At 39.9% G+C, this 21,321-nt stretch overlaps 1 protein-coding gene across 10 annotated transcripts in view; it reads right to left on the reverse strand.

The window, feature by feature from the left end:
- The window catches only part of HECTD4 (HECT domain E3 ubiquitin protein ligase 4), a 164,631-nt gene that overhangs the window by 61,479 nt on the left and 81,831 nt on the right, over nucleotides 1-21,321 (reverse strand). For 6 of the 10 annotated variants that reach the window (XM_074355850.1, XM_074355851.1, XM_074355848.1 and 3 more), the window contains exons 19-35: nucleotides 19,750-19,903; nucleotides 19,280-19,380; nucleotides 17,508-17,706; nucleotides 15,259-15,405; nucleotides 14,023-14,127; nucleotides 12,757-12,920; nucleotides 11,951-12,184; nucleotides 10,744-10,936; nucleotides 10,447-10,551; nucleotides 9,863-9,951; nucleotides 9,269-9,444; nucleotides 7,163-7,298; nucleotides 6,928-7,069; nucleotides 6,665-6,831; nucleotides 3,642-3,788; nucleotides 2,766-2,950; nucleotides 684-837 (exon numbers count right to left, since the gene is read on the reverse strand). In XM_074355850.1, coding sequence (XP_074211951.1) covers nucleotides 684-837; nucleotides 2,766-2,950; nucleotides 3,642-3,788; nucleotides 6,665-6,831; nucleotides 6,928-7,069; nucleotides 7,163-7,298; nucleotides 9,269-9,444; nucleotides 9,863-9,951; nucleotides 10,447-10,551; nucleotides 10,744-10,936; nucleotides 11,951-12,184; nucleotides 12,757-12,920; nucleotides 14,023-14,127; nucleotides 15,259-15,405; nucleotides 17,508-17,706; nucleotides 19,280-19,380; nucleotides 19,750-19,903 — 2,598 coding nt within the window. The remainder of the gene's footprint in view (nucleotides 1-683; nucleotides 838-2,765; nucleotides 2,951-3,641; nucleotides 3,789-6,664; nucleotides 6,832-6,927; nucleotides 7,070-7,162; nucleotides 7,299-9,268; nucleotides 9,445-9,862; nucleotides 9,952-10,446; nucleotides 10,552-10,743; nucleotides 10,937-11,950; nucleotides 12,185-12,756; nucleotides 12,921-14,022; nucleotides 14,128-15,258; nucleotides 15,406-17,507; nucleotides 17,707-19,279; nucleotides 19,381-19,749; nucleotides 19,904-21,321) is intronic. The other 4 variants (XM_074355855.1, XM_074355854.1, XM_074355853.1 and 1 more) reach the window with 1 other exon arrangement.

Genomic DNA, 21,321 nt, shown 5'->3' on the forward strand with positions numbered 1-21,321 from the left:
ATAATACTTAAAAAGATTTTTAAATATTTTCTGATCCCTGACGTTTAACTTAATCGAGATCCTATAGTTCAGCACGATTCACAGAGCACCAAGACTTGGAAACCCAAACGAGGAGGCTTTTAGTTTAGTCTTTTATTCATTTTTAAGGAGTGCTTTAAGATTAAAGAGATAATACAGTGTTGTACTGGCCTCAACAGTCTGGGACCTGCCATGGCAGAAACCAAAGAATAAGCAGCCTGAAGTGGACAAGCTTTTGTGAGCCTCACAGCTCACACGTGATTAAACCTCCACAGAATATCTTCTTTTTAAGACACAGCATGAGAAGATGAATTAATTACAGGTCCTGATGGATCACTCTTTAATCTTGCTAGAATGAGGAGAAAGATTTTTGGTTACTGAATTCAACCGCGTTGACTCAGAAGGCTGGCAGCTGTTGCCAGCAAAGTATTAAAGCAAATATATTATTTTGTGATGTAGGTTTCACTTCAATAATTTTCACATTTTGTGACTAAACGTTGTTTTTCAATGACTTTACTCTCCTGTCTCTCCTGAGGCAGGAGCATTTCAGAACAGCCCGGTGATTTAGATGTTTCTAAAGACAACCACCACCCAAAGGAACCCCAAGCATTCAGAGGAGAAGCACCTCCCTCCCCCCACCCCCCGCTCCAGCGGGCCTTCCGCACCTCGAGAGGTCATTGAGAAGACTCAGGACATCCTGCAGAGCGTCGTTCCCCGCAGCCTGGTTGCCACAGCACTCGGTCGCTCGGGCAAGATGGTTCGTGAGAAGGCTGGACACCTGACGGGCCAGACCTGAGTGCACAGCTTCTGTGGAACCACCTTCAGAGTTCAAGAAAGACAAAGCACAGTGAAAACCCCAGGACGCCACGGCGAGCCGGCAGGTGTGGCGAGTCCTGCCCCTTGGCCTCCCTGCATTAAAGCTCCCCCCTTGCCCAATTCTTCTTTAACTGCTCAGTATTTCTTAGCAATTAGTATCTCCTCATTAGATAACAACTGTACATAAAAAAGGTAACAGTAACTTGAAAAATGATTCAATGCTGGGGAAAGACATTATTCTTAATTAAAACTGAATATAATTAATCCACACAAAACCCAGGAACATACTTTGATTGACAGAGAAGTATCATTTTACTGTAATGAAAACATCTTGATTTTTTTTCTAATTGAAGCACAGTTGATGTACAGCATAAGTTACAGGTGTACAATATAGTGAGCCACATTTTTTAAAGGTTATACTCCATTTACAGTTACTATAAAATAGTGGCTATATTTCCTGTGCTGTACAATATATCCTTGTAGCTTATTTTATAGATAATAGTTTATACTTCTTAAGGCCCTACCCCTGTTTTGCCCCTGCCACTTCCCCTCTCCCTACTGATAACCAGTGGTTTGTTCTGTGTATCTGTGAGTCTGTTTCTTTTTTGGAGAACATCTTGATTTTTGACTCACACCTTAACTCTTCTCCAACAAAATAAAAGACCTTTTTGGATCTTTCCATTTTCACTATAAGTTCCAGAGCCTCCCTCAAGCATCTCTTGCAAAAGCCACAAAAATTATTTGTTATTTACTGTTCATTCTGCTTGGGAAGTCTTCTTCATCCCTTAAGAAGAACTTCCATGTCACCTTCTTTGGGAAGCTTTGCCTGATTCCTAGCACAGCTGGTCTGTGGGAACCTCTACGCTCCGCTCCCACAGCACTTTGTGGGCACCTTGATCATGGCATTGGTCTACTTCCCCAACTGGACCATAATTTTTAGGGGAGGAACAATACCTCATTCATCTTATGGCTGGCTCTCAAGAAAACAAAATGCACAGTGAATGGATAAACAAACAAGCTATATACCTGGGATATTATGGAGATGTTACCCTTCAAGTTTACTTTTTAAATTGGATTGCTGACTAAAAAATATAATTTGGAAATTGCACCTCAAAAGTGCAACTGAAAAAAACATTTCATAAAAATATTCATTTGGACACTGTTAGCAATGCTGACAGGAAGGAGATAAAAGATGCCTTCAATTTCCTGGGGTTACTGTACTCCTTTCAGTGCCTACTGTCCCTCCCTGCCCGCTCTGCTTTACTGAGGCATGATTAGCAAATATAATTGTATATATTCAGATTGTAGAATGTGACTTTTTAAAAAGCTGTACAACATAATAATTTAATATGCAGATATACTGTGAAGTGATTACCACAATCAAGTTAGTTAATACATCCATCACCTCACATAGTTAGCGTTCTGTGTGTGTGTGTGTGTGTGTGTACGTGGTGAGAACAAAAGACTTTTTTACAATACAATAAAGTATTATTAATTACAAGCACGATGCTGTACATTAGATCCCCAGAACTTGTTCATTTTATAACTGAAAGTCTGTCCCTTTGAACAGCATCTCCCCATTTCCCTCTGACCCCAAACCCTGGCAACCACTATTCCACTCTCTGCTTCTAGGAGTTTGGCTTTTTCAGATTCCACACATAAGGGAGATCATTACAGTATCCTTCTTTCTGTGTCTGGCTTATTTCACTTAGCATAACGTCCTCCAGGTTAGGATGCTGTTTAATGCCCAGTGTAGCTGTAAGTTTTCACAGAACCGTGCCAATGAAGAGGCTCCCAGGAAATCATTAATTGATTAAACCAATTTAACTGTGTAATTTAATATAGCCTTTCTTTCTCCCATCCAGCACAAATACTTAATAAACATATTGATGGAAGAAACTGATGCGTTAGAGAGGAATCCTGCTTCTTACCTTCTTCTTTTTCCCATTCAACACAGCGGTTGGCAAGCACCTGGAAGGCTGCCCAGGCCATAGTGGCCACCTTCTGCTTCTTGGTTTGTTTCTCACTGGAGCTGGACTCGGTCTGACTGCTCAAGCTACACAGTCGATCCATAAGCTGAACAAGGCCACTGCGTACCAGGCACTTCTCCTCACTCCTGGGCCAGGCAGAAAGGGTCAAGAAAAGAAATGTAACCGACCGGCCCTCAGGAACTTCTCACTTAAGATTCAGGTTATCAAAGGGGCATAAACATGTCAGTAGAGTTCTGTGTCTACACAGAACTTAGGATACGACCATGTGTAAGTTGAACACAGAAATTTTTTAGAATGAGATTTCCTTCATAAATAATGAACTTCAAGTTCTGGTTAGTTCATACTGAATAGCAAAGTAAAACTCGAAGGAATCAACACAAGGTCACCATAATAATAAAAAGAAAAAACCAAACATTTTACCATAAGAGGATTCAAAGAATGACTGCATGAGTTCTTGACATCTCCAAACTATTAACCAAGTAACTAAGAGAAGAAATAAGTGTGCATATGCAAAAACTTTGCCTAATATATAAGTAATCTGCCAGGAACATTTTTCTTTCCTTCAAACCTCTCCATTTTGACAACGTAATATAATCCCTAATGGGGATCCACTTTTGATCATGTAGGAACTCAACAATCAGTAATTTACATAGTAACTTTAGGTGTCTATCAGGAGATGAGCTCATTTAATGAGTGATTAGTGTCACTGGATAATCAAAACTAAAAAATCCAATTTTTTTAATTAAAAAATATTCCCATTTAATCAACTACCTTGTGGTGTAACATACACACAATGAAAAGCCTTTCCTTGCTTACCTGGTGTAAGGTATGGTGCACAAAAGTCCAATGCTGTTGGCACACGCGATAGGGTAACGAGCACACAGAGACACAACGGAGGTCATGGTCTCGCCAAAGGCTTCCTGGACCTGCTCGACCATCCCACCACAGGTCAGTTCTTCAATTCTAGGAAACAGAACCAAAGCTCAGGCTTCCTGAACCATGTCAAGAATAGTGAGCAATAGTGAGCCAAAGAGCAGGGGAGTTCTTCTGAGCAACCCAGGAGTGTCTGCATGAATCCAGAACTGAAGGAGTCTTGGAGATCAGTGTTCCCCAAATTGCAGGACCACAGAATGCTGTCGGGCAGGATTTCTAAGTGTGCCTCAAAGACAATGCTCACTCTCAAGTGATGTCTGGGAAATCCTCAGTTAGGTAAGCAGGGCTCCTCATTCTAGCACTACTCAGAGCCTTTTAAGTTCAAAGCTCTTCATATCTCTAGGTGAAAAGAATGGAATCCAACATTTCCCAAACTTATTCAATAAAGAAACCATTTATTTGAGACGTGCCTATAATATCCCACATCACGCTGAATACTATAAATCCAATTGTACTAATGAGAAAACCAAGTCACAGATAGATTAGCTCAGTGTCCTTTTCATGTTCACAATCCAATTATTAGCAGAGTACGAGAGTCCAGTTGATATGAAATAAGACTTTCCCAATGTAAAAACACAGCCCGGGACAGATTCAGTAGCAACTAAAAGTAGTTGAAAACTGGAACTATCTGACTTATTTACAGAGATATACAACATGATATTGTTTATAATAGCAAAGACAAATAAATTAAACCTAAGGTTTAAAAACAGGAAATTGGCTTAATAAAGGTTCAGGAATCTGATGCAGTGCTAGACGACTACTAGAAACATGATAGGAGATCTCTCTGGTTAGAATGAAGACTGAACAAATAAAATAAAACCTATTAATGTTTTAGTGTAAGATACTGGATTTACAGGTGATTTTTATTTTACGCTTTGGGATTTTCTGCCTATGTTACAGATGTCTGGCATATGACATTAATAATGTCATGAGAGAACTGTAATGAGGGAAAAAGGAATAATGCTGCCACTGTTATAGAGAAAATATGCTGGAAGTAAGCTGTGTAGTCATTAGTGTTACGATGCCTTCTGGGCACCCCTGGGGGTGGGTGGGCATGTCATCAGTCTGGCCAATGAGCCAGAGCTCTGACAAGGAGCCTGACAGCTTCCGAGATGGTGATCTCCTTCTCTGTCCTGGGCTCTCTGTGATTGCCATGAGCCAAGATGGACCTGCGATGGACATGAGCAAGAACTAAAATTTTGTTTTTTGAGCCACTGAGATTTTGGAGTCGTTTTGAAAGAATAACCTGGTCTCTCCTGACTGACATTGAAATTTCTCAAGACATTCATGTTAGCTCTTCCTTAACACCTTTTCCTCCAGCCACTGCCTTCTGCTTGTTGGTCAGAATTCCTCAGAGTTGTCAGGAGACCCAAGCAGCCTCCAGCAGCTCCAGCCCAATACTTATAGAGAATATCTTTTCTATCTGAATATTTTTAAAGCCCAATAGGGAACTAGTGTAACTCCTCACAAATAAGTTATAAACCCTTCTTCAAAGTTAGTATCTACAGCTATGTTTTTAGAAATTTGATCCAATAAAAATAAGTACAAAAGTATACAAAAATATAGATATAAGGATGTTGACTGCAGCACTACTGTTAATGCAAACCAAAACAAAACAGGAATAAAGAAGGAAGGGAGGATGGAGGAAAGGGAGGAGAGAATGAGCGAAAAAGAGAAAGAAAGAAAGAATGAACAAATGAACCTACGTGTCCATCAACAGGGAATGAGTTAAACAAAATACAGCCATCCATAAGATGGCAGTCCACAAAGTTCTTTAAAGCTATAAAGCAAATCTACATGTATTAATACGAAAAGATAGAGATATCCAAGACACATTGAGTAAAACAACTCTGACTACAGTAAGGTATTTGTAATAGAATCTGAATAGACTTTTAAAAACATCACACACAAACACCCCTATGTGTACAAAGAGAATGAAACGGCCATTTATGTATGTGTAGTTGATACAACAAGCTCTTAATGAACAGAGTTCAGTTTAGGAAGGGAAGGAAGGTAAAGAGACTTACTTTCTGCTATATATGTTGAATTTATTTTTTATTAAATCAGGTACCAGTTGGTGTAGCCACTGTGGAAAACAGTATGGAGATTCCTCAAAAGACTAGGAAGAGACTTACCATATGACCCAGGACTCCCGCTCCTGGGCATATATCTAGAAGGAACCCTACTTCAAAATGACACCTGCACCCCAATGTTCACAGAAGCACTATTTACAATAGCCAAGACATGGGAACAACCTAAATGTCCATCAACAGATGACTGGATAAAGATGTGGAATATTTATACAATGGAATACTATTCAGCCATAAAACCCGACAACAAAACGCCATTTGCAGCAACATGGATGTTCCTGGAGAATGTCATTCTAAGTGAAGTAAGCCAGAAAAAGAAAGAAAAATACCGTATGAGATCACTCATATGTGGAATCTAAAGAAAACGAAAAAACATAAATACAAAACAGAAACAGACTCATAGACATAGAATACAAACTTGTGGTTGCCAAGGGGGTAGGGGGTGGGAAGGGATAGACTGGGATTTCAAAATGTAAAATAGATAAACAAGATTATACTGTATAGCACAGGGAAATATATACAAGATCTTGTGGTAGCTCACAGCAAAAAAAAAAAAATGTGTGACAATGAATATATGTATCTTCATGTATAACTGAAAATTGTGCTCTACACCGGAACTTGACACAACATTGTAAAATGACTATTACTCAAAAAAAAAAAGTTAAAAAAAATCAGGTACCAGTTTTATAAAAATACATTATTTCAGGGCAAAACATTAGCAAATGCCACTGTCTATGATTTGACCCCAAGAATAATCTTTGGAATGACTTTAGCCCATTCCAGACAGGACAGTATAAACTAACAGAAACAACTGACCTGGGGCCTCCCTGAAGGACCATGGTTACCGGACCCACGAGGTGCGTCACTCCCCCGACTCGCACGGCAGCCGTCAGCAATTCCCGCATGTGCACCAGGGCCTGCTTGCGAGTGTTTCCCCGCCGCCACCTTGTCTGCGCGGCCAAGAGAAAGCTACTGCTGGACACCTGAAATCATGAGAAGGAAGCACACCTGACTCCTGCTGTCACAGGAACCTCACGTGTTCGCTGCTACGCATCTGTAATCGGCAAAACATGACGTACAGCTTGGTCAGGGTTGGTGCCGATGAAAGCAAACAGCTGCCCCAGCAGCACGCTGTAGGTGGGCTTGTCCCTGCTGTCCTCGATGGCCAATGACTGCAGGAGCGTAAAGGAGCTGCTGCGGTGGCTGGTCACGTGGCGCCGCCTACGGCCAAACAAAAAACCCGCTCAAGGAATGTGTTTCGATGAATGTGCTCAGCCACATGTGGGAATCCAACCTTGGCCAGTAGCCATTCACCTCTGATTTGCTCTAGTAAATTCCAAATCTTCATTACCAATCATTTCCAGGTCAGAAGGAGCTGACATGCTGCGAAGAAAAACAGGCTGCCGCACAGCATGAGATATCACCTTTGTTTCTGAGGCTGACTTACAAGCTGGAACAGAAAGGAATAAAAAGGTTGACGTACCTGCTATCCTATTTGTAAGGACAGCAGCAACCGGAAAAAGTAACACGAAACTACCAAACTGTCTGAGAGGGTCTTCGCTTTCTGTGAGCTTTCAGCCACCAAACCAGCTAGCCCAGCACACAGATGATTTTTAGGCCAGTTTTTTAAAGCCTCAAATATCAAACGTTGAGGCTAAAAATTATTTTAGCTTAAAAAAGTAAAATCTTTTTATTAAATTGGGTTTCCAAAGAAAGACTGAAAACTCATTTGATTTCATAACTATCAATGTTCACTTTAATATAAGCATTCTAAAAAGCAAGAGAGGGGGGCGAGGGTATAGCTCAGTGGCAGAGTGCGTGTTTAGCATGCACAAGGTCCTGGGTTCAATTCCCAGTGCCTCCACTGAAAAAATAAATAAATAAATAAATCTAATCACACCCCCCCCCCAAAAAAAAGTTAAAAATAAAAAAATAAAAAGCAAGAGATGACAGAGAAAGTAAGTTCTGGAAGCAGAAAATCTGAATTCAAATAATTCCAGATCCATTTTTTTTCCAGAGATGATCTTTCTTCCCCTTTTAATCATAGATTTACTTATCTGACTTATTGCCATTTGGTGGCACCTCTGCTTTGATCATAGCTGGTGTAAATAACACACTTCAGTATGAAAACGAATATACGTACGTATATGCACGACTCAGATATTGTGCTGTACAACAGAAATTGACACATTGTAACTGATTATACTTCAATAAATAAATAAATATATATATTTAGCTAGAATCTGACTGGCCCTTTCTATAAGATATATACATCTTAACCCTATCCAGGGAAATAACTGTTTTATAAAACAACACTTTAATGGAAGAAGACAAAACTACATGTGAAGATTAGCTAAGAAAAAAAGAGGTTAAGAAAGTTGAGGTCATTTCGAATCTGTCTTAAGAATGTTATACAGCTTCAATCTAAAAAAATTATAATTTTTGAAGACATTATTCTCAGGAAACTACCAGTTCATCGTGTCTAATGGTAAGAGCCTCTTGGAAAGCATCACCAGCCTTACTGAGTGGTTAAATCTTTCATGGGACCTTTAATGAACCAAGGGCTAACGTGGCCAGGGATGTGGTGTAGCAGACCATCTTGGCAGGGGATCATGCCGGTCACTTGGCGCACCTGCCCTGATGTTCTCAGGGAGGGGGACCCTATTACTAGGGTCAGAAACCTGAGACTCATCCTAGACTTCTCTCCACGTGACAGGAGCCCTGGGCAATCAGCTGGGATGAAAACATGCTCACTTGCTCCACAGTGTCCACTGGGCAATGGGGCTAGATCACATGGAGTCTTTCAGTTAAGAACATGTTTATTCGACTTGTTCTCTCAGGGTAAGAATTAACACTTGCTATTATGGGTTCTGCCCAGTGTTGTGGATCTCACTTAAGGAAGAAGACTCATTCATTTCCCTGAGAAATGTATTTTCAGGCTAACAATTAAAATGTGATCCAGAAAAAAATTAATAACGGAATTCATGCCAGAAGGTAATTAAAGATGAAATGCAAATTCAGCTTCAAGTAAAGAGGAAAATATGATGTATTACAAGATTCACAGTGTTGACTAATTAGACGTTACTATGAAAATTACAAATCATAATCTAAAAATAAGGGGCACTGGATTATAAAAACATGCCATTGAGCTCCTTAGATGTTTCCCTCCAACACTGAACAAGGCGGGAAAGGAGGCACCCCTGATGCTCAGATGGCTCACAAACCAACACATAAATCAATGAAAAATATTTCTTGGTTGGAAAAAGTAAAAGGCAAAGTTTAAAAAGGTTGAAATTTCCTTTTTTTCTTTTACTTTTCTAGGAATATACAAAGTGATTTTTTTTTTTTTTTAAGTAGCTGATGTTTGTTCTATGAACAGACTAGGGCAGAGAGCTTTGCAGGGCTGGCTTTTAGCAGTACCCGGTGTTTCTGCAGGGGTCCCCGAGATGCTTCTTGTGAGGCCGGACTGGGCTGCAATGGTGACGTGCAGCAACAGCTCAGCTCGGTTCATTAAGCTCTTCACTAACGACTTCGTTTTAGCCAGTGGGTGCGAGGGTTTCTGAATAAGAGAGTTCACTTCTTGTAGGAACTTCTCCCTATAAAAAAAGACTGATGTGCATTTAGTCGTTCTCTAGTTTACCAAAACCAAAATGTTTAATTACAAAGGATATGAGAAGACAGAGGGGAAACTAAGCAAAAGAAACCTGATATATACATACATACATACATATACATATATATATATATATCTCACCTTCCTCCTTCCCCATCGAGGGGAGCAGTGCTATAAACTGTGGCAAGTTTTAGTTCCTTATACCCAGTTTCAAATGCTTATATACTAACTTCTGAAGGTTAAAATCAAAATTCCCAAACTATCCAATGAATTCCAACTCTAAAGTATATAGTGAATGTACAATATTTTTTAAAAAAATCTGTTAAGAGACTAGATCTGCACACTTTGTTTTGAGCATCAAGGTGATAAATTAGCTTTACACAGTTACTAACATCACTAACCTCAGAGATAGGACCATATTTTCAAGATCATTTCCATCAAAGGAGACTTCCTTCATTGAACACAAAAGTTCTAGTTCTTTCATTTTGTTCTAAAGAAGGAAAAATCAAGAAAAGATGGTATGCAGAATCTGCAAAAACCGAGTTTTACCGTATACATTAAAAGGAACAGACAAATTTCAGGGGGAAAACCCTACCATCTTTGGTCTATACTTCTATGCCAGAAGCACATTTGTAAATTATTATTTGATATTTTAATGATTAAAATGGCATTGACTACTCTCTGGGGATTTCTTCAGTGCTTATAACTCTGCCTTCTATTTGTTTAAGGCTTAAAGGTAAAATATAATGATGAAAACTGCTTTATAACACTATTAATCAGTTAAACAGCTTAAGAAGCAACTTATTCTCTGTTATCACTGACATGCTGATCTAATGAACTTAATTTAACCCTTTTCAAAGAATGGGTACGTTTTGAGGTATACAACATTTTAAGAAGTGACGTTGTTTTATCTCTATACACATGGTCTATAACCTCTGCACTGTAAACAGCAATGCCCCAGTGGTAAGTCATACAACTTGCTCACCTCATTAAAATGGTAATCATAGAAGAAAGGCATGTTGTTCTCCAGTTTCCCCTGCATGGCATCATCAACCTCACTTTGCCATTTCTGTTCCAATTCTGCAACACTCTGACATATTAAAATATAAAAGAACATGAAACTAGATGCAAAATAAAAACAAATGCAATGTGTAAATTTGGAAATTTTAGTCACAATCATCTTTTTAAAATTCAGATGACATTTTGAACTTCATTAATTTCTACAAAAGAAGTTATTTCCAATAGTTAGAAGAGACATCTAAATTTTTGAACTTTCACTTACCTGCAGCTGTCTCTCCATGGCATTGAGTTTCTTAAATGTCTCTCCCATGATTTTACACAATAAATCATATTCCTCAGCATGTTCTTCTTGATACTGGAAATTTATTAGGGACTGCAGTGCATCAACCAAGTTCAAGTGCTTAATAACACATGATACCACCATTTCCTCCATCACGTCTGGCTGAATTACTTCTCTGTAATTACAAGGGAGATGAGCCAGGTATGTGCCATGCTCTCCGCTTACCAGTACTGTATTTCATAGGTAGCAAAATACAGGCTTCGATTTAAATATTCATCATATCCAATTTTTACAATAAAGAGGCATGAACATTACGACGGCTTTCATAACAAGTTGAAAAAATTTAACATATTTAACTGATAAAACTGACATTGGCTGGTGAAACTGAAAATCAAAATTAAAGAGACTTCATTTTCTCTGATTTGTATATTTTGAGCTTGAGTTATGTTAGAGCTGGACCAGCTCTAAGGTTAACAAAAGGCCTTTGGCACCATTTATCGGTCAATTAATTGTATGCAGTATTACAACTTGTAGTATTTTGTGCTTAGGGAGGGTTGGGCTGAAAACAGTGGTACTTCTGTATTTTTCATGTCACACTTCATCTATTCTTCAAAGTTTTCTCTCTGAAATGGCCAATCGTGTCTCAGAAGGCAGAGAAGAGTTTTGCAACGCAGACTTGATTTAAGCAAGAATACTGCAAAGACATTTGTAACTGTAAGACTTCACATTCTAGACTAAAGACCTTCACTACCTCTCTAGGCATCAAAAATAAAGAAACGTCTCTAGACTATGGAAACCAAAGGTGATGGCTACCTTCAGTAGACGGTCAAATCACCTGAGAACAACCTAGAACGTGTCAAATTTTAACATGTATCAGAATCATAGGGAAAACCTGTCAAAACACAGATTACTGGGGCCCATCCTCAGAGGTTCTGACTATGCAGGTGTGAAATCAGGCCCAGGAACTAAATTCTCAGGGAATACTAACGCTGTTGACTGGAAGCCCACCCTCTGAAACCCGCTGACCCAGACTACCATCTGGGGGTACTCCCCAGAGTACCTGGCTAACAGTCATTAAGCACACGTAAAATTAAAAGTTCATTTACTAGACTACAAGAAGTAATACACACCCTTCACTTGGTTAAACGATTTTTCAATTGGGAAAACAAAATGCTATATAGCAACATACTTTATACTTGGTCTAAATTGAGGTCTAGCACGCCCAGAAATTTCCCTGAGCTTTATCATGATTCCTGGAGGCAGTCTGATCCGGGGTAGGTCAAAGTAGTTTCCAACGGGAGGCACGAGGACATCAGAGGGGTAAGTGAATTCTCTGTCTTCCTCGATGGTCAGTGGCAGTGGAGACGGGCTTGGAGTTAGGGCAGGGGAGATCACACCATTGGCCTCCACCTGCCACTGGCACCTGGACATAAAGAAAAGAGATTCTTCACTCCCTCTTCTATCTGGAAAACTTCTTAAAGTTTGCAGATATATCAAATATATGAAGGATCACATTGTATATTAAGTATTTATTCATCAAACTTCCTCCAGAGACTAAAAAAATGAGCATTATATGAAACCACATCTTTGGGAATCTACCTCCTCCCCAACATTTTACTTTTAAATACATAGAAAAGTTGAAAGAATGATATGGTTAACACTCATATACCCAAAGCCAAGATTCTAGAATAAACATTTTGCTATTTTTGCTTTATTGTCCATCTTCCCATCCTTTTGGGGATCTTTTAATTTAATTATAACAATATTTGGGTTGGAGAAAGGCTTATGTAGTTCAAGACTGTAATTTCAAATTTAGTAAAGTAAGAGCCACAAGGCACTTCAGGGTAATTTTCATCTTATTTCTTAGACACAATGATACCCATGGGATTCGCAGGCAGTAGGTTCAATCAGCTAGGAAACATACTAAAAGTAGCTTTCTACATTAAGTCCTTTTCCTTCATGAGCAAAGGTAGTCCTATTTGAGCCATTTGTTACCTTTGTAAAAGTTTGGACCGCAATAGCTCCTGACAGGCTTCTTCTTCTTTGGTAATTTCTGGTCCGTTGTACAGGATTCTCAGCATGGAACAAGCTAACACCGACAGACCTAAAGCCAGGTCTACCAGAAAGGGCAAGCCTCCTGACACATCCTCTGAAGACTCCTACAATGCAGACGGGGCAAACCGCGCTGGTCAGTGACACGGCGGAGCGCTCCGCCTGCGCTGCACCGCACTGGACTGCCCCCACTATGACGCTCACAGGGCAGCATCAAGCATCACTGCAACGGGACACAGACACAGCACCCAACACCAAGAGTAGAAAGAAGGTGGCACTGGAATGACCACAGAGGAAAGTCTCAACACAATTCTGGAGAGAGAAGGGCCAATACGACTCCATATTCGAAACAGCACAAATCTCACGCAAGACTTTTTGGAGAGCTTTCCCTCTGCTGTACCTCTCCCAGGTATAAATCACTATTTCATTCTGTCACCTCCATCCTAGGCTTGAACGAAGATGCTGTCAATGATTACACTGAATTCATTCAACAAATATTTATTGAGTGCCTACTGTGTACCAGCCACTGTTCTAGGTGCCTGAGAGAAAGCAGAGAACAAAACAAATACGCCTGCTCTCACGGAGCTTACATTCTAGCAGATAATTCCACTCTAGAGAGTTTTGGTTTGGTTAAATTTAAGCAACCTACAAGTCTAAAATATGTTTTACAAAGTAGAACTCCTGCTACTCTCTCTTTTTTTCCAGGTAAGAGAAGAATTTATTCAAACAGATTCCTGGGAGGACAGTAACTAGTACTGCTAAAAGGAGCAGATTAAACCTATACACAAAGTGTAACACGAGTAATTAAGCTGAGACAGATCTAGACTAGCAGGAAGAGCCTTTAGGAACAGAATGACAATAATCTGATCCTACTACTCTTATAACCCAGAATCCAAGGGCCTAATTCTACCAGGTCTTCTAGTCTTCCTCGCCCTCTGGAAAGATGCTGGAGGCAGATCACCTCTCCAGGCTTTGAAGATGGAGCCCCTAGCAAGGGATTCTTTCTGTGGAGCTGTACTGCTTTTAGGTCTCAACTAGTTTTATTCCATAAAACTATTACTTCTGTTCATAGTCTATTATTGTCAAATGGAAGAGATGGATAAAACAGCAGCTCATATTTTGCCCTGTTTCCAAGGCAAATATGATGTATGTAACCAAGGCACATGGGAAAGGTACATTATGGTCACAGCAGTGGTTAGAGTCAAATACCTGAGCGCGAACCGTGCAAGCAAAGCCCCACATAGCTTTATCGGGAGTGTTGTGTTCACGGCCACTTCTCATTTCAAAGGAGAAGGTGACTGTATCTCCTTCCACCTTAAAATTTAAGGGAGGGGGGAAACGCACTTTAAAAACAAGACACACAATTCAAGGGAGCAATGAATTTTCAGAGATTTACTTTCAAAAGGACCACAGGCAGATTTCACTTCTTTTCTCACTTGCTTTTTTGATTCAAATTCCATCCCCTCTCATCTGGACATCAACCCTTTGGGTGTTTCTCCTGACCAGGTAGCTTTGGGAACAAGGCATCTGTGAAACGGGCAACGACTGCCCAACAGCAGGATCAGAGTCAAGATCAAATCTTGAGCATAATTTCAATAAATTCCTCAGATTTCTATTCTTTCTGCCCTCCCCCTCACCACTTTGCCACCTCACTTGTGCCAATAAGACAGGCAATTAGCCAATATCCTGAAGAACACAAGACACAGTGCTGGAAGACCTTGCTCTGTATTGTAGAACCAACACCATGAGTAAGAAACTAAATGCAGGAAATCAGAGAACAATTAGAAGTATTGTGCTCATCTGGATTTGGATACATCCAGACCAGCTTCTGGAGGTAACTTGCTATCTATGGCTGAATTAAAGAGGGTACATAATGTATGTGAGATAAAGGCTCTGGGAACAGTCTTTGGATGGATTTTCAGGTTTTAGTGGGCATTTCAGTTCAAATTCATATTCTAGGTAGATCCGTTATAGTTAAAGGGCCCACATTTCAAAGCATGGCTCCAATCTCACCAGTTTGAGAAGAGATTATTATTTTTAGTCCAAAGGTCCAACTTCATTTGAAAACACTGATTGCACATTTTTAAACCACAATAGCCCTGTGGTTCCAAGATATCCCTCATAAGGGAGTCTCGAGAAGAAGTAAGTGGGAAGAATTAGTAGTCCTTTTAATGCACTGGGACAGAAATGCTGTGACAACCTCAGTCCATGGAGCAACCTATGGAACAGATACCATTTCTGGAGCGGACAGGGGTCTGATGCCGTACAAGGGAAAGGACAGTCATTCTAAACAAAGCAGTGAGTTGACAGGCCTAGCAAAGTAGCCCCACATCAACAAAATCCCCCATGGAAAATTGTTCTCTAGAATTATCATTAATACTTGGGCCCGTGAGGAATGCAAGTTCATTTTCTTTTCTAGGAAGCAAACATGCCTGGATACCATACCTTCACCAAGTCTTTCGGCCAACCAGTTCCTAAGACACTACGGCTGCCATATCCCAGTGTATTGCCTCCATACTCAGCAACCTTCCTACTGTTTGTGTTAGGCCCCGCGTATATCACCAACTTCAAAACAGAAAATATACTGTTAGACTGTAAAAGAAAAACAAAAACAACATCTACAAATAAAAAGGCTGCAAAAAAAATGTTTGTTTAAAAATACATTTACAACCAGGCATTGGTGTCATTATAATGTAACTAATATTTCCTAATATTTCTTAAAAATAATATTTTTTAAAGATACAATGGACACTAATTTAGTTGCAATCAGTCATTGGTATTTACAGGGCAGCCACAGAGTAGTAACAAATATTACCACAATTTAATTGGCTTGGGGACCTCACATTAAAATGTTACACTCAGCTATTGTATTTTTTAAAATAGCTATTTTAATCCTGAGTAATGACATATAACCCATTAATAACAGGTACAATTTGCCCCTTTAAGTCCTCCCCCATATTAAAAAAGTGAGCAAATACAAATGGAAAGATGGTTATTATCTAACACAGCAACAAAATAAAAGGGAAAAAAATGAATGAGGATTTAAGAAAATGCAACAAATTGAAAATAAGCCATATATTCTTAGAAAATTGCTTAATAGTATAAAAGAAAATGACACAGATTTGGGCCAGAAAGGGGGCTGCTGCTTCTTGGGTCAGTTTTCATGTATCAACATTTTTCTTCAATAAAGGCTATTTGTTTATATCCAATTAACCAACTTTATAATATGCAGGAAAAACATTTAAAGGTCATTTGGCATTCAAATAGCTTCACAGGAAGAAGGCTCTGGCTTCTGTAAATACCAAATTCTGTCTTGTAACACGTACGCTGGTCACCTCTGAGCTCAGTTCGGATCTAACAACTGCACTTTTAGCTCTGGATGCTTAATCATTTTGTGATTTCTTACCCTTTTGCACCTTTGGAGGACACCAGCCAGGGACCACTGGAAAAGTAAGTGTTACTTTTATCCAAATAGTAAGCCTCCCCGTGCCTCCACACTTAACACTAAGTCTACTGCAGGTGGCGGTTAGCTATATCAGAAGACGCAAGTTACTGTCTTTTAAAAGAAGAAACAAAATGACACCAGCTAAAATGGCAACCTGTTCCATTTCAAATAGTCATATATCATTTGACTGGAGGAAATGTGGGTAGCTAACGCCAGGAGCTATCAAGTGGGATAAACTGATGCTGGGAGATACGTTTTTGACAGGCCCACCGAAGAATTTTCTAAATTCCCTTGTTTCCAGCTAAGGTGAGTTAGAGGGGCAAGTCTTAAGCCCCTCCAGACATCTGGGAATCTTCACTATCCTAAAAGATAATGGGAAAGAGGATTCTATAAATTGCCTAATAATGTGTGTCACCCTCTCAGTATATACAGTTAAGAAGTCCTCTATTTTTAACCTAAAAATCTCCCTTGATGAGATTTAAGACCACTTGCCCTTACACAGTTCACACAGAGAGACAAGAAACGGCTAACAACCTACATAAAAATAACCCTGTGCATTTACAACGCGATCAGACAACCCTTCAGTTGTTCTTATATGTTATGTATCACAGTTTCTTTAGCCTTTCCTCATAAGTTCTGCACGATGGTTTACAAGGCAATAATTAGAAACAGAAGTAAATATTTCAACCCCTAAAATGAGCTTCCTTTTACTTTTAATTGTTAAGCTACTAGGTTGGAAACTATACTTTCTCAAAATCTATGTGGGCCCTGAGGTAATGGCAAAAAAGAACACATAATTTAAATAAACGTAAACCAGATTCTAGGCACGTCTGAAACCGTGCTAAAAGGTCACCTTCTCCCAAAAGATACATGAGAAGCCCCAAGAATTGGGCAGTAAGACCTTTCTAGATGAATGGTCACCCACGTCTACAGGAATACCAAGCACAGAAGGCAGCAAATAAACAGCTTGGAAAGAAAAATTTCCTTTGACTCAGATCTGAACTTTTGAAAGCCTACAAAAGTCCACTTTCAACAGTGTTTCATGACAACACTGTTCTTAGGCCACAGAAGTGCAGGCTCTGATTCCCCAAGTCACTACGCTTCAAGGTATTATCTTAGGAAAGTTCTCCTAAGCGATCTGCAGGCAGAAATAAGTCAAGAATGGTGACCAGCGGCAAAGAAAAATAAGAAGCATCTAATAAATCAGCCTATTAGAGGTAAAAGCAATACTAAACTAGTTCTTGCTTACTTTGTCATAGTCATATTGTGAAGAGCATCTGCTATCAAATCTGAGGTACAGGCAGCGAGCTCCGGGGATATGGACAGTTTCTTTAAATTTATAGTTGTCTCTGACGGGGTGGACTGTTTCCACAGTCTTCCCAGCAGCCCACGGAGCAGGAATCTTTAGACCAGTGAGAAAGCCTGGCTCTTCCTTCTCTTCCAGCATTCTAAAACCAGACAAAGAGAAAGTGATTTAGCTTAACAGCAAGGAAAGGAAAATGCAGACACAGTAAAACACAAAAGGTTAAGAAATTTTGCTTTAATTTTCCACAACATGCAGTATGACGACATTGTAACCAGAAACATTTAAAAAATTCCTTTGTTTAAGGTTCTTTTTTCTTTGTTAGATAATATATTTGCATTTCCCCCCTCTTTTTCAAGGGGGAAGCCCAATTCATATCCATGAGAAGATCTTGCCAACTCTCATTAAAAATTCACCAGAAAAATAAAAAAAGATTCTGCAAAGGACCTTTAAAATTGGCCACTTTCCAAATCCCACAGGATTAGTGTCCTGTAAAGTTTCCTTTTTGATATCTAAATCATGAAAAACTCATGAGTCTACATGACTACTTTCTACAATTTTTACTAAAGACAAGTGCCTTCGTGGGTCCTCTTATCTACTGAAATTGAACCCAAGGACTCCCCAGCCCAAGGTTGCGGAACACAAACTCCTGTAAACTAAACTCAGCTGTTGCCGAATTCTCTTACTCTCTTTCAGCTCTGCGCTATCCAATATGGTGGCTACTTGTCCAATATGGCCATTTACATTGAATCTAAATGGAATACAATGCAAAATTCAGTTTCTTGGTCACACTGGCCCCATCCCAAGTGCTCAATAACAGCCCGTGGCCGTGGCTGACAGCACTGAACCACACACTGATACAAATTTTCACCACCACACAAAGCTCAACTGTATAGCACACTGCTCTAGAGAAATCTAGAAGTCCTTCTTTTCTGACCAATGGATTTAAAGATAGCTTTAGTGAGGTGAAATTGACATATAATAAATCACACATATTTAAAGCATACAACTTGGTCAGTTTGGCCATACGTATACACCTGTGAAGTTTCCTCCTTCGTCTTGGTAATCCAGGTGATCATTCCTTTGCTTTCTTTCACAAGAAGTTATTTTGCATTTTCTAGAGTTTTATATAAACAGAATCATACAAAATGTACTTTCTAGGGGGCTCTGGCTTCCTTATGCTGAGTGTAGCATAAGTATTTTAAGATTCACCCGTGTTGTTGAAGATATCAGTACTAATCCCTTATTATTGCTGAGCAGGATTCCACTGTATCAGTGGACCACAGTGTGGTTATCCCTTCACCTGCTGGTGGACATTTGGGTTGTTTGGACTATTGTAACGAAAGCTGTTACGAACCTTCACATACAGGTCTCAGTAAGAATCTGTGCTTTCTTTTCTTTTGTGTAAATACCTAGAAGTGGAATAAGCTGGGTCATACGGTAGATGTTATGTTTACCTTTTTAAGAAACTGTCATGATACTTTACATTACTATATGAGAATTTGTCAATTTTGAACTAATTTCTTGATCTGTAGGGAAATTTATTCTAACCTGTTCCAATAATATTCAAAGCAATTCTATGATTACCTGCAGAATTTTGACCCTGAAGTCTCTTTCTTTTCCCAGTTTTGCTAAAAATCATTGTTGTGAAAGGAGTACTGAGCTTTCACCAGAAGGACACGTGGCAGGGCTTCCTGCGGGGAGGCGGCGTTCCTTACCTCTCATCTGGGAACAACCTGCCCTTCTGGTCTGAGGCACCACATGGGGAACAGCCCACCTCGGCAAACAATGGACACTGGGTTTTGAGCAGCAGAGCCGTCTGAAACACAAAATCATCATCATGTCCCAGTGCGTACCGTCAGTTATCTGGATGGTACTTCATCTTTTTCCAACCCTCGTCTGCTCTCCTTCACTAACACTTGAATGGAACATGTCACTTATGCTAGTTACCAACAGCCAGTAAGGGCTCAGGAGACTAAATATTATGGCAGGATCTCAGGAGCATCGTGGACAGCAGCTTGCCAGCAATTAACTCTTGCTAAAAGGTCGCAGTAAGTAATTTAGCCAAACAAACTCAATGTTTTCCTTTAATATTTCAGTTTATTTTTGTGACACGGTATTTTTCTTCACTCCATCTTTATTTCCTGATCCCAAGGAGCAGTTCCCTTTGGCACACCGACAATCATACCTGGCTAGTATAGAGTACCAGCTGCACGAGCTGAGGCATCAGGGCATCGGCCATGGTCAGAGTCTGTAAATTTGGATGCATCAGGGAGGTCAGTAAAACTGGGAGAAGGTGACCAAGCATAGTTGCCTTAGTAACTTGTTCCAAGCCTTTTAACCTACAAAAGTTCAAGAAAACACACAGCTTAAGCAATTCTCAATCATGCAAAGAAGCGACTTACATCGCCCTTCTCTGACAAATTCTCCTAAACTGTATCTCCTTGAACTAGTTAAGCACCTGTCATTATAGCAATTCAGTTCACAAACTTCCCACCTACCGTGAGGAAGAGGGAGAGAACAGAAATCTAGTAATAGATTTCACCTTCGATCTGTCATTTGCCCCCAAAAAAGCTTATATGGCGCATTTCACAGTACCTTCAAAGTACTTTATAAATGGGTTCTAAAACGCAAACAGCAACACTAGGTAGTTATCACCCGCCAAGTTCCCTTGGCTCTGGGGCTGCAGGTCACTGTGCTGCACCAAATCTCTGACAGGGAGACAGTGAGTGGCTACAACACTGACTCTGGTGTCCAGAGTAGCAAAACCCACTTTGAACCTAGAGAAACTGGTTCACGCGGAGGACAGAGGCAGGCAGATTTTTAATCTGTCTTCAAAATCACATTCTTTTTTCCCCCAGTTTTACTGATACATAACTGACATCACTGTATAAATTTAAGATGTACACATAATGATTCAAGCTATATATATATTATGAAATGATTTCCTAAAATCACATTCTTAGTATCTCAATCTTCTGCCAGAAGAACTCAAACATGCGGGTTATGCAAATTCTCTAAAACTACTTAAGATACTGGGGTTGGAATCAGAAACAGTCCTCGTGTCTCCCAGGCTCTCAGACTGTACTTCATCCCCAGGGCAGGTCTACAGCACATGCCAGCAGTGAACCCTACATGTGCTAACAAGCCCCAGTGCAATGCCTTTCTGGACTATATTGCTCTCAGTTCCAACCTGCCCCCCAACTCTCCAGGAATGGGCAAGAAACAGGGACATGAGGGACATGGGACAGACAGAGTTACTGGAGGAAAAGTTACACTGTAGGATTGTTTCAGGTCAGCATCTCAACACTGAAATCAACAATAATCACAGTATGTAACTCATCTCTAACAACAAGCCATAGTAGAAATTTTAATGGGGAGGATCGAGAAAGAGCTTTATTACTGGGAAAGAGAAGCTTACCCTACAGATCACACCTGTATTTGGAAAAGTAAAATTACAGTATAATCTTGAGATATCATGTCAGTGTCATCTTTTGCACAGCAGTTGATTGTCTGTATCATTGAATCACTTCTACCTCCTTAGAGTACTTGCCATAAGGAAACTAAGTACACAGGTGCTGATCTAGATAATGGAAAGAAAGGCCAATTTGGGAGTGATGATGGCAGAAGACCCAAGCGTCAGAGATGATGGTGTCCACCATAGCCCTTCGACCCTTATATGGTGGCTGTCAGCCCAGTCTCACCTAAAAGAACCATTAAAGAGCTGGCTTGCATTTGGCTTTGAAACACTTGCCATTTC

The sequence above is a fragment of the Camelus bactrianus genome, chromosome 32 (genome assembly GCF_048773025.1).
Source record: "Camelus bactrianus isolate YW-2024 breed Bactrian camel chromosome 32, ASM4877302v1, whole genome shotgun sequence".
NCBI classification, from domain to species: domain Eukaryota; kingdom Metazoa; phylum Chordata; class Mammalia; order Artiodactyla; family Camelidae; genus Camelus; species Camelus bactrianus.